Raw genomic sequence first — 13,777 nt, 5'->3', positions numbered from 1 at the left:
TTAGGTTCTAGTTTTAACCAATGCCAAAGTCTCATCAGACTCTTCACATGAGGCACAGTCTGGTAGGCCTATCAGTCTAGTACACCCATTTGGTTTGTATCCCGGTCTTTTATGTTGATAAAATATTGATTATATGATAAATACCTTACTTCAATCAGCTTTGTTTTAATATATTAAAATGTTTTTTTTTCAAACACAGTCAAGTATTGTTTTGTCTATATATGATTTTATGAATTTTATATTCAATAATTTTGCACCTTAACGCAGTTAACTATCCACATTTTTCAGTATGCGGATATGGTCAATGTATATTAAATGCAAGTAATTTGAAGAAAAAAACATAAGTCAGAATAAAAGTGACTATTTGAAAATGAAAGAGAAAAAGTCAAAATATTTTACTAATTCTGAATTTATTTTCATATATTATTCCATTTAAAATCAGAAAAGTGCAAATTACATTGTCTTCCAATGTCATTTGGACAATTGTCAAAATAAGAATATAATTAATTTTTCTGTCATCAAAACATCGACTCCATGCTATACAATCATCACGAAGAATTAAATAGCGAGTTTATCAGGTCCCATCAGCAAGGAATCACAAATCCCATTTGTAAAAAGAACGTATTCTTTGAGACGTTTATATAAACAGTTACAAACAAAATCATAGGTCACCTCTCTGATCTCACGTTTACTCTTTTTGGTTATTCGTTGAGTTCATTTATGTCAATCATGAAAATGTTTTTATATTCTTTTCATATTAACAAATTTCATACTATGAATTATTTATTCACTTAGGGTTACATGACTTTTTTTTATATAAAAGTTAACATTATCCCTGCCGGGATTACCGTGAATTACATATTGAAAGGAGCAGCATCGCTGTTGTCATGTCTGCATGCTTTCATATTTTATTGTTTGTATACCATGCAATTATTTTAAAGTATTTTACAACAATAATAATCTTTTAAATACCTCTGAAATGCTAACATAGTCGGGTTGTATTCGTATGAACTGTGACCTAATTATTACTTGTCAATTCAGTGTAAATACATTCTACGTACAACTCACCTGGATCACTCTGGTCCAAGGACACAGTTATCGAATATAGTCCCTAGTGTAAATGTAAGAGATAAATTTGTCCTGGTAAAATATGTCCAGGCGGACACATATTACTAGTATAAAAAGTCCATGGTTACAGAATTTACTAGTATTTTTAGTCCAATGTTAGTAATTTATGTCCCCAGACTAATTTTCCTAGGAATTCAAGTCCATATCATCAATATTCCTAGGTAAAAACGTCCATGTCCTTTTTTTTTTATAGGAAAAATATTAATGAATCAATTCATTTACATTTAAACAGTATTGGAAATTTAAATATTTAGTTTTAATATTGTTTAAGAGTTGTGTATTTATATATTTAATAAAATTCATGTCCCCAGACTAACTTTCCTAGGAAATCATGTCCATGTCATTAATATTCCTAGGTAAAAACATCCATGTCCTTTATTTTAAAAGGTAAATATAAATGTTATGTTTTAATATTGTTTAAGAGTTGTGTATCAACTTTTTTAATATAATGTTTGTCCCCAGACTAATTTTCCTAGGAAATCATGTCCATGTCATTAATATTTATAGAATAACTAATCGAAGAATTCAAATAGAGAAAAATATTCAACGAGTGACCGAACAACACATTAATTCTCGAATGCGCGTAGCGCATGAGTTAATTATCAGTGTTGTTCGGTCACGAGTTGAATATTTTTCGATATTTGAATTCTTTGATTAGTTATTCTTTTTATTATATTGGCAAATGGCTTTTTTTAATAAAATTAATGTAGAAAATGTAACGAACTATATCTTTTTTCTACGCATTCACAATTTGTTTTGATCCGATGTTATCGACGTCTTGACAACGCCTATTGTTGTATGACGTCAGAGAGTGAAATAACCACGTTTATTTCACATGTGAAATTATCGGTTTTTATTTGACTGGGAAATCAATGTAATTCAATGCTACCAATGTAATAATCCTAGGTAAAAACATCCATGTCCTTTATTTTAAAAGGTAAATATAAATGTTATGTTTTAATATTGTTTAAGAGTTGTGTATCAACTTTTTTAATATAATGTTTGTCCCCAGACTAATTTTCCTAGGAAATGTCCATGTCATTAATATTCCTAGGTAAAAACGTCCATGCCATTTATTTTAAAAGGAAAATTTTAATGAAACAAATTATTTACATGTTAACAATGGAAATTCAATTTTTATGTTTTAATATTGTTTAAGAGTTGTGCATTAATATTTTAATAAAATTCATGTCCCCAGACTAATTTTCCTAGGAAATCATGTCTATGTCATTAATATTCCTAGGTAATAACGTCCATTCCCTTTATTTTGAAAGTTAAATTTAAATGTTATGTTTTAATATTGTTTAAGAGTTGTGTATTAATATTTTGATAAAATTTATGTCCCCAGACTAATTTTCCTAGGAAATCATGTCCATGTCATTAACATGCCTAGGTTATAACGTCCGGCAATGACCTTTTATTTTAATAGGAAAAATTAATGAAACTTTCCAATCTTAACTAAGAAAATGTTTTTTTTTTATTTTCAATAATTTTTAAAATATAATAAAAACTACTAGAAAAACATGTCTTAGGACAATTTTACCTAGGAAAATAAGTGCCAGACATATTTTACTAGCTATGGACTTATTTTCCTAGGTAAAATTTGTCCTGGGACTTAAATTCCTAGTAAAATAATGGTCATGGACTTGATTAACTAGGAAAAAAAGTCTGGCGGACAAATTTTACTACCGGACCAAATTTTCTGTTACATAAACAGTGTATAACTTGCATTTTTTTTTTATACACTTTCCCAATTTATTTCTTGATATTTTATGCATGAAATATTAAGTAAGGGGATGAAATTACATGTTATAAAAATTTGGGTGCTGAATCTTTATGTTAAGTAGTGATTTAGTCCAGTTAAAAAAGGTCAAAAATTAGAATGTCTGAAGCTGTCAAACTGAATTTTAGCCCCCCTTAACACAGAATTGTCAATATTTTGAGTTAGAGCTGGTAGAAGTTTCTATAATTTTGATATTATTTGTATCAATAGTAGTTCACTACACTGTAAAAATCTTTTTGAGATAGAGCAGGTGCGATTTTTTTAATTTGAATTTACTGTCTAAAAGAAATGCACTACGAAATAACTGTGTTCTCGGGCCCTCTGACTTATCCGTTAATCGTCAATCTATAATTTTAAATAAGCTTATATGAAGAAATGCATAATATGATTTTTGTCGAGCCTTCGACTTTTGTCGAAAAAGCGAGACATAGCGATCCTACATTCCGTCGGTGTCGTCGGCGTCGTCGGCGGCGTCCACAAATATTCACTCTGTGGTTAAAGTTTTTGAAATTTTAATAACTTTCTTAAACTATCCCGGATTTCTACCAAACTTGGACAGAAGCTTGTTTATGATCATAAGATTATATCCAAAAGTAAATTTTGTAAAAAAAAAATCCATTTTTTCCTTATTTTACTTATAAATGGACTTAGTTTTTCTGCCAGGAAACATTACATTCACTCTGTGGTTAAAGTTTTTGAAATTTTAATTACTTTCTTAAACTATCAAGGATTTCTACCAAACTTGGAAAGAAGCTTGTTTATGATCATAAGATAGTATCCAGAAGTAAATTTTGAAGAAAAAAAAATCTATTTTTCCGTATTTTACTTATAAATGGACTTAGTTTTTCTGCCAGTTAGCATTACATTTACCCTGTGGTTAAAGTTTTTAAAATTTTATCAACTTTCTTAAACTATCCTGGATTTGTACCACACTTGGACAGAAGCTTGTTTATGATCAAAAGCGAGTATCTAGAAGGAAATTTTGATAAAATTTTGTTCCATTTTTTCCGTATTTTACTTATAAATGGACTTAGTTTTTCTTCCAGTCAACATTACATACAGTCTGCAGTTAAAATCTTAAAACAGAAGCTACTTACAATCGAAAGATAGTATAGAGAGGAATATTTTTATTAATTTTTTTTCCTCATTTTTGTTGAGCCTGCGATTAACAGCAAAAGTAGGCGAGACACTGGGTTCCGCGGAACCCTTACGAATTTTATTCTAATAGTTTCCTCTTACGAAAAAACCCAAAAACTAACAAAAAGAGAAAATTCAAAATATTTCCTAAAGAAGAAATTCGATCGTAAATCGATTTTTAAAGTTCTGTGTACACTAGAATGGATTAGAATTTACAGTACATTTGACTTTCAAACATTTCAAAATCCTACAGTGAACATAAATGATGCATATAAAAAAAATGTGCAGTGCTGTACATGTTTTTGCCCCGCATACGATAGTAGCGGGGCATTATTATTCCTGGTCTGTGTATCTGTTAGTTATTCAGTCCATCCGCTAGTCTCGTATCAGGTTAAGTTTTGGACAAGGTAGTTTACCATGAATGTAACTATTGTCACTTTAACTGAAACTAAGTACACATGTTCATTATGATAAACCTTTTAGATCATTCACCAAAGAAGGGTTTTGACCCTGATTTCACGGTACATTCCAATGTTAAAGTTTTTGGTCAAGTTCACATTAACTTCAAACTTGGTACGCATGTTCATTATGATGTGAACTTCTTAAATTGTATGTCAAATTACGGTTTTGATCCCGACTTCACGACTGAATACGGAAATGTGACAGTCCGAGCGGGCTTGGTGTCCCATAGACACATAGTTCTGTTCTCTCATAATGTTAAAGCATCTACTGAATTCAGATTTTTCTTCACTTAAATGCATTAAGACCAATAAAACAGTAAAAGGTTTAAACAGTGCTCCGGAAGGGTAAGCAGATCCTGCTCCACACGTGGCACTCGTCGTGTTGCTCATGCAAGTACAAACCCGATGAAAAGTCTAACTCGGTAGGGCACATTCGAGGAAAAGAGGATGGGATTGTGGTTACGACAATTGGAACATATCCGTCGTTATCTGTGAAGCTGATATTCAATAACTCCATCAGTCATAATAACGGGGAAATCACATGATGAAAATGGTTTTGTTTAATGCAATCACTGAACCATGAAAATGAGGTCAAGGACAACGGTCATATGCAAGACTACTTTAAACTACAGACAATAAAGCATCTGTATATAAACTACGGATTATAAGTTTATTCCCTCTTTAGAATGTACAGATTTATACAGTTTACGCCGTTACAGCCGAACCAGTATCCCTATATATATATATATATATCCTAAATTGTGGTAAATTATATGGACTTCCAAATACCGTTTCGATTCCTAACATCACTGAAGAGACATTAATTGTCGAAATCCGGATATGGTGTACCAACTTTTGCACCTCATGTTTGCGGTATACCATCTTTTCCGCAAGTTTATTTTTTTCATATATATATATATATTTAAAATCTCCTGTATTCCTGAGATCATAAGCACAGTGATCTAAAACTTTTGCGAAATAAAACGGTATCTCGCATTTAAAAGTGTGCTTAAAGCATTTCAAAAATGAATTCTTAAAATAAAAAAATTAAAACCTCCTGTATACGTGAGAACATAAGCACAGTGGTCTAAAACTTTTGCAAAATACAACGGTATCTCGCACTAAAAAGTTCGCTTAAAGCGTTTCAACTATCTATTCTTAAAAGGGAAAAAATAGTTTGGTAACGAAATAGATAAATGTCAAGCATTTTGTAATTTCTTTAATTGAATTTAACATTAAAGAATAATTTAATCATTATACCATAATATCATCAATAACACAACTACATACATGTATACTTTATTGTCATGTTAATCATAAAGATTTATAATAAAATTAACATAAACAGAGAAAACAAACACGGTAAACAGATCCCTTAACAGTAAGATGGCCACAGACCACAATTAAATTCTCTATTAGTTCTTTATAACGTTTTGTTTCATTAAAAAAAATGCACCGGTTCTTTTTGTCAAATATTTTGTGTGTGTAAAGTATAGTACTAGTCTAAACATATATCAAACATTCAGAAATATCGCTCCCCAACATCTTACAAATTTAGCTAATACACATCCATACCCCTATAGACAAGTCAAGAGATGTTCCGAAAACTGTAAATATCACGGGATCATTAATTGTGGTCTTTGGCCAGATGACAAAGCAAATCCATTTCTATACAAATGAAATGTAAACAATCGGGTCTTATGTCTATTTAATCAAGGACCCCTGCTTTTGACTTCTGTTGGGTTTGATGGGCAGTGAAGATATCTAATTTTCTCATTTTCTTGCAAGGTACTATATTCTGGTATAACTTTTAATACTTTTTTTTTTTACAAAAAGTTATTTTTAGAGGATAAAATAAAAAGAGTTTCAGCCCCACTGTAGGATGAACATAGTCGGTTTTCTCGAGGAATTTTTAAAAAGCCTTCCTGTTTCTATACAATATTATTAATGAAATAATTGTAAAGATACAATTTGCTACAGTTAAACATTTTGTTCATGCTTAATAATAATTCTCCTACCGGTATGTATTTTTTTTATAGAAATTTAAAACTTGTTGTTTTTTTTATTCTCTTTTTACCAACTTTTTGTAATGTTTACCGCTGTGGCACTCTAGATTGTTTAATTCTATATTTTAAATTACCTCTTCTAAAATATTTTTACCTTGTTAGTCCAAACTTGTTAATAGTGAAACATTCATATGGATTAATTACGGAATTTATCTGTTTGCATTTCGGATGGACATCTCCCCAACTCTGTTGTTACTGCTCTGTTTTAATGAGGTGTTTGTTATTCCAAGAATACATTTACAGAAGGACAAAATTATTGTTATATTTATTCGTAAAGTACTGCGGTCTATATTTTTCATTGATATCTTTGTGCCTACTTCTCTGCTGTATATTTTGTTGAAACATATGCAAGTTCCTAAGTGAATTCTGAATTATATTATACGTTGTACATTTTATGTAACAAAACTTAGTTTAAAATTAAATTGAAAACAGCGTTACTGCAAATGATATATTTATGTAATAAGCCTTTCTGTCAGTAAACACCGAAAGATAAACGAAAAGAAAGACTTCAACAATATAATTAACTTGTCAAGCAGTTTTGAGTGAGGAAGCTTCTTAGTTAAATCATCTTATTTATTCAAATAATGTCTGCATTTATCAATGATCGTCAATCCTCCGCTTGTTTTTCTCGTGATTATAAAATTAGCTGTTCATGGTGTACCTTTTAGAACTTCTCTTTGGTGTTTGTTGAGGTAGTCTATAAATTCATTCACTACAATCAGTGTGTTTGTAATTGGTTCAATACTTATTTTTGCAAGTCAAGCGATTTGTATTTTAATGAATTTCTATTTCCTTTTGTAATTATCTCCTGCCTGTCTGTATAATCACACTAAGGTTCCTTTTCGTTCGGTAAACATGGTATGTTCATCTTCATTAACATTTGTATGTATTGTCAAATCAGGAAGTGACGTCTTATTGTAATATTCATACGCTGCATTACACTTCCCATTAGATATGTAATCTTTAAGAAGTGTGACGTAATCACCGTCTGGGTCAACTAACGGAGCGAGAGAACAGAGTCTACAATTACATTTTAAAATAGCGTTCGTATCTTTGTTAAAATTTACATATAGACATGTGGGTTGTTGTGGGGGTTCCCATACAGAGTTATTCCAAACTGGTTGTTTGTTGTTCAGTTTACAGAAATGGCATGGAGACTGAGTTGTGGCGCTTCGAGTGGTATCTTCCACGCTCAGGTAGTCCGATACTTCCATTGGATTAACGGGTTTAGGATGGATTATTTGTATTCTATCTCTCTGTTTCTTATATTTGTTTAGCACACGTTCAACTGGGCTTTCATCCCTTCGTTGGAGTGGAACCTGGACAGGCTGAAATACAATAAGTTATTTATCAATATTTCAGGAACATATAGGCCTAATGAAATAGAGTATTTTAAATGCTTGCAGTTTCTTCATCGAATTAAATGCTAGAACCGACTTTTGGGCAATACCATTGTCATCTTCTATTAACATCTTTTAACACTAAACTATACAGACCTGAAACTGCAAGCAAACTAAAGTCTGCAAGGATCCTGAATAGCTCACTTAAAAAATAAAATGCAACATACAGTGGCAGCCATGTTTCATCCAGGAAGTAAGATCGTGACCAGATTTGATCCAGATCCACACGTAGAACATTGAAAAAAGGTAAATTCATCAGTTTTGGATAGTAATCCCTTTATGAAGCCCATTGAAGAGTTTCGCCTCCTGTTTTTTTATAGATCTACCTTCCTGATCATTGTTTTATGGTTTACAGTTCTCTCTAAATTTTATAGTATAACCGGGGTGCTTGGGGTTTAGGCTTTATGGAAACATTTTTCAGTCTATCTAATACGTTTCATTTCGCAACAGTCTGAAGGTCCCAAAGCAACAAATCCAAAACTTGAAAATAAGGTATCATATCAACATACATAAAAGCACAAAGAATTAAAAGATGAAAAAAGTAACATATGCCAAATAGAAATTACAGTCTATAGATTAAAAGAACAAATATAAGAAGAAAGTTACTAAAACACCTAAATTCACAAGAAAACGAATTTCATACATCAAAATTTCAAAAATCCGGTCATAAATGTTTCAATGTCATGTTCGCCTTATTTGAAGATCATATTTGCTGTTTCTATTTTTCAGTTATTGTTTTCAAGGTAATATGAATAAAAAAAATGGGGAGACATCGTCTTTTAAGGACGATAACCAAAATTAGGAGTCGATCGACAATTTTTAACTTGACTTTTTTGTTACAAAATGAAGCAATATACGATTGCTTCATTTCGTCCATCGGGACATTTTATTGGACACGGGGAAAACTGACGATGTTTTGAAAGTAAGACCGCAGTCATATAGTTTATGGCATGTATAAATTTTCTGATATTATTAAAAGTCATCTATTATTTCTTATAACAGTGAAGGCAGTAGGTTTTTATAGGAGCTGAGCATCTCAAAGGGATATTTTTTCTCTTCCTAATCACAACGCTTCCGACAATCTTCTTTCACGCATAGTTAAAAACGTTTATGACACAATTTTTCGTCAATGGTGTACAATGCTGTTGTAAAATTTTATTACTAGTTAATCCGCACTGTGATTTCACAGATGCGCACAAAACAAAATTGTAACAGCGGGACAACCTTAAAATGACGTTATAGTTATCGAAATGAGCAAAGTCTTTCTTTTGTAGGATATACAAAGCACAAAATCACCTATTTTATTGATTTCTTTGGTTTATTTCGAATGATGTGCATAACATGGATATTTATTGTGTGGGAAAATAGGGGAGAATAATGATAAAAGGTTAATAACTCACTAAGGAATTAATTGACTATTTCGGTTATGTTTTGATTTATTTTAAGATCTTGGTTCGCAGATCAATTTGGGTGTATGATGTTTCTATATTTCTTTTATTTGTTTCCAAGAAAACACAAAAAGCATAAAAAATGTGTACAATGTATTGTCATTTAAGAACAATAACAGCTATAAGAAGTCGGTTGATGACAACGTTCATATTAGGTTACTTGTACAGTAGATCTTACCTTGTTGGTCATTTTTTAATCATCAAAAAGGCAAATATTGAGTAAAATAATCTTTTAAGAACAGTTACTTCTATAAGCAATTGATTAACGAATTCGAACCAATAGAACGAATCCTAGATTATGACGTGTCGGTGTTTTTGAGGTGACTGTTTTCTGTCTGTTATAATTTTGAAGATTTTTGCTATAGCATGATTTGACCTTCTTGCTCTATTTCAGCGACAGCGATCGTGTTTTGTTTTTTTATTTGGTGGGCATATGCTTCTTATTTTTTGTAAAAACTGAATAACATAATGATGATTATGGCTGTTTTGTATAGATTGACCATGGTGGTTTCAGAAGAAAAGATTTGAAAACAGTTTGATGACGGACGAACACGGACGCAGAGTGATGCAACGGTCCAATGTGAACTAAAACGCCTCAATGATAGGATAAGTACACTACGTCTAAAAAATATTCCCAAGCAAACGAATAGATTTCGAAGGTGAAAATATGTGCAGTTCCATTAAGAATAAAGAATACTGGTACATTTTTGCAAGTTTAAAGTAAGACTAAAACGAGTAACAAATAAAAAATGTATTAAATAAAATGCCAAACTCCAAGGTATATTAAAAAAATGTAGAAGTCCATAAAACCTGACAAAACCAAACGCTCAACTATATCAACCAACGACTGGAAAACAAATATTGTCATATTCCTGACTTGGTACAGACGTTGTATATGGTTTTATAGCTATAGCTAAACCTTTTACTTGTATGACAGTTATTTATCGTTATATTTTTAAAATTGTGAGTGCAACCTCAACATACATAATTAGTTAACGTGACAATAGACTGGGAACCAACAGCCAAAAATGTGAAAAAATACATCATTGATATACAACACAACTGACTTATAAATCCAAACAAACATACGAATAAATCTAACAAAGACACCAACAAAAAAGTTTTTGTAGTTGATAGTACAGTATAGTAAAACATAATGACATATACAAATGTATACACTTTCCTGATAAAGTACAAAATAACTCAAAAATATAAATATAAGGGTATACAAAATGAAAATAACACTACACATTTCATGCGTTCAAATTGCACCTCTGGACACACCTGCACCAGGAAAGTGTGATGCACAAATACATAGCCACGTCAAGTTTTATACGACCAAATAAAAGAATTAAGTAAAAACAAATCAATGTTAAAGCAGCAAACTTCTAATTTAAAAAGAAAAGCATAAATATAGTTTATAAACAAATATGGCTTTTACGTTGAAGAAAATGAACATTTCCTATCGTAATCAAAGTTGAGTGGGGATAAAATCAGAACAAAATATTTGTCAACCTGCTATTAATTATTTGATCAGAGGTTAATAATTACTGAGATTTTTCTTTCGCACCGTCCACAATCTGTCAACCTATGCGATTCCTTGTTGCACCATCCCCCTCCTGTCAACATCTGCGATTTCCTGACAAACAACACTCCCCCTCCTATCAACATCTGTGATTCCCTGATTTAGTACTCATTGGCCAATGCAATTAACCAACTAGATAAACAGTAAAAACGGGACATGTCAAGATAATCTGTGAACATGTACTATTTGTTTGAAGTTTGCCTTTTATTCCCCATTACACAAAGAAAACTATAAACACAGGATATACTTTCTAAATTATTCAGATGATTCATTCAGTTTGGTTTATAATCAAATGTAAATTTTCATTGATTTTCATGTTTTGTTAGTGAGGTTAAATCGATCAATGCAAAGAACTATAAATATAACCGCATAGGTAGCAAGTGTAATGCACGATGTTTTTGTTATCCAAAGGACTTTAATCAAAATATACATGTTATAGGCCTTAAAGAGTAACAGAAATTCAGTCATTTCAAAATTTCAAAATGCTATAGATCCAAAAATTTTGTGCAATTTGCTTACAAAATTTTGTACAATTTGCTGACAAAATTTTAATAAGCCAATTCTTTTAAACCATGTAACCGAAGACCAGACATATTCTAGTTACACTCAAAAGGCTAGTAAAAATTGTACTAATATGGAATACTTTACATAAAAAAGACCTTACAGATTTAGAAACTAAGACAAATTTGCCAAAGATGCACAAAATTAAAAAGAAAGACAAAACAAAACCTGCAAACCATGATTTTTTTTACTAATTTTCCAAATTTCTCTCTGCGGTTCATTGTCTCATGTTTTTTAATAACCGACCATAACGATCACAGGAAAGTTTTGATTTTGAACCTGATCCTTGTTTTGCAGTGAACCCAAACAACATCATATATCATAAAAACGAATGACAACATAAGAGACTAAAAGTAAACATAAATTTGCTATAAAAATGCATGTTAATGTTTACCTCTGTAGGTTGGTTAATGACACTCGTAATATGGTCTATAAATTTTGTGTGCTCTGATAAAGCTGTTCTCATAATCCTAGAACTTTCTGTTAGAAACTTTACTGCTTTCATTAACTTTTTGTTTTCACTTTTCATAAAGTATTTATCTTTAGTTCGTAACACTGTTTCTTCTTTTTCGACTTTTTCTGTTGTTCCTATAATAATTTCTATAGCTCTTTCTATTTGTTTATTCATAGCATTTTCCATGCGTTGAAAATTTTCATTAAGCATTGTCAGTGCTATTTCCAAATTTTCCATGCGCGCTTTGATTGTAAAAGTGTCAACAGAGCTAGTTCCGGAAGATTTAGATGAACATCTTTGATGAAGTACTTCATTTTGCTCCGAGCTTACGACTGTATAATCCTCACTATTACTGCAGTATATTTCGTTTTGAATTGTTTGTATTCCATATAAAGTTTGACTCGACATTCTCGAATGCGTTGTTTGAAAACAAGTTGGAATCAATACTTGCTTCATCTTCTTCATTTTATATTACAGATGTTGTTAACCACAAAGCCTACTGTTACTTGTTACTAAATATAGATGATTCGTAATACTCCAGGTAAGGTCATGATCAACTGGCAAATTAAAATATTGATCATGTAGACATTAAGTAAACACCATAGACATGGTGTTTGAGGTAGAAAATGGTTTCTCCTGACAAACATTCAGTTTTATCTAAGAATTTTGAATTTTTTCTCAAAGACATTTGCATACAGTAACTGTTTATCGAGAGGCATTTGTTTAATGATTGTTTAATGATTTTGTGAATGTTTATTTTAGTTAATTTGCTGTAATTGCGATGTTTCAATAATTCTAATTTGACAAAAAAATAATCTTATTGATTATTGTTTGTTTAACGTCAAGTGGCAAACATTTTATGGTTGTTTCGCCCAAATTAAGGATAAGTTGATTACAAATTTTTGTAGATTTCTTTGGTTGACAGTTTAAGAAGATGATGGATATTTAAACATTATTTGTAATGTTCCATCTTAAATCTAAACGACTTTCAAAATCTTAAAGAGTGGTCTTTTCTAGAAGAGAAACAGTTAAGTCTGACCTTACTGTAATGTTGAATTGAATTAAGACATGGCTTTGATTGCTGGCCGTGTGATATTTACTTTCCGGAAACTAGGTTGTTCTTGTTAACCCTACCAAGGTTAGTGTATATGTAAAATCTGTGATTGAACCAAATATGCTATGCAGTATCAACTGAACACACCTTATCCAGATGAAGGACGAATTGGGTGTACAAAATAAAAAATAAATTTACAAGCAGGTGAAAATGTTGGCTTTATTGGTTTTTTTTTTTTTTTTTTGTATTAACTGCATTTAAAAAGGCTGCCAAACACTGACAGACTACTAGCATAAATGCAAGTGGCTTAGGATGACGGTTGTTATACATATTCACGTAAACTAGCATTTCGGAATATTATAATGGAATTAATTCAATGAACTGTGTATGTAGGTTATGGGCTCTTGTTAGAAAGTAGAGAAAATTCTAAATAAGGTAAATATATTTCTATGGATCAGAAAATACTACCATTCCACTAAAGCAAAATGTTTATGACATGTAGTTATTGCTTCCCTACTAAGTACGCGACATTTAGGAGTAAGATCAAAGAAAAAGTCCGCTCGGAGTGAGAACTGTGTGTCCGAGAAGGGAGGGGTGACATTCTTGGTGCAGACTACTGGTATTACTATGTGATCTAGACCTTTGAAAATCCGACTAAGCTTGTCGATCTGGTACACAGTAGGATATTATGACACCAAAA

At 31.3% G+C, this 13,777-nt stretch overlaps 1 protein-coding gene across 2 annotated transcripts in view; it reads right to left on the bottom strand.

The window, feature by feature from the left end:
• The window catches only part of LOC127728115 (uncharacterized), a 58,870-nt gene extending 46,335 nt beyond the window's left edge, over positions 1–12,535 (bottom strand). Inside the window, exons 1-2 of one of the 2 annotated variants that reach the window (XR_007993993.1) lie at positions 11,964–12,535; positions 6,327–7,903 (exon numbers count right to left, since the gene is read on the bottom strand). Coding sequence is in view for 1 of the 2 variants with exons in the window: in XM_052235352.1 (XP_052091312.1) it covers positions 7,400–7,903; positions 11,964–12,488 (1,029 nt within the window). In the remaining variant the exon portion in view is untranslated. Of the gene's footprint in view, positions 1–5,792; positions 7,904–11,963 lie in introns of those variants that run through there. The other variant, XM_052235352.1, reaches the window with a different exon arrangement.
• Between the last annotated feature and the right edge of the window lie 1,242 nt (positions 12,536–13,777).

Source organism: Mytilus californianus, unplaced genomic scaffold (assembly GCF_021869535.1).
Source record: "Mytilus californianus isolate M0D057914Y unplaced genomic scaffold, xbMytCali1.0.p SCAF_2, whole genome shotgun sequence".
Taxonomy (NCBI): Eukaryota; Metazoa; Mollusca; class Bivalvia; order Mytilida; family Mytilidae; genus Mytilus; species Mytilus californianus.
Note: the sequence above shows the minus strand (reverse complement) of the source record. Positions and strands in the feature narration are given on the sequence as shown.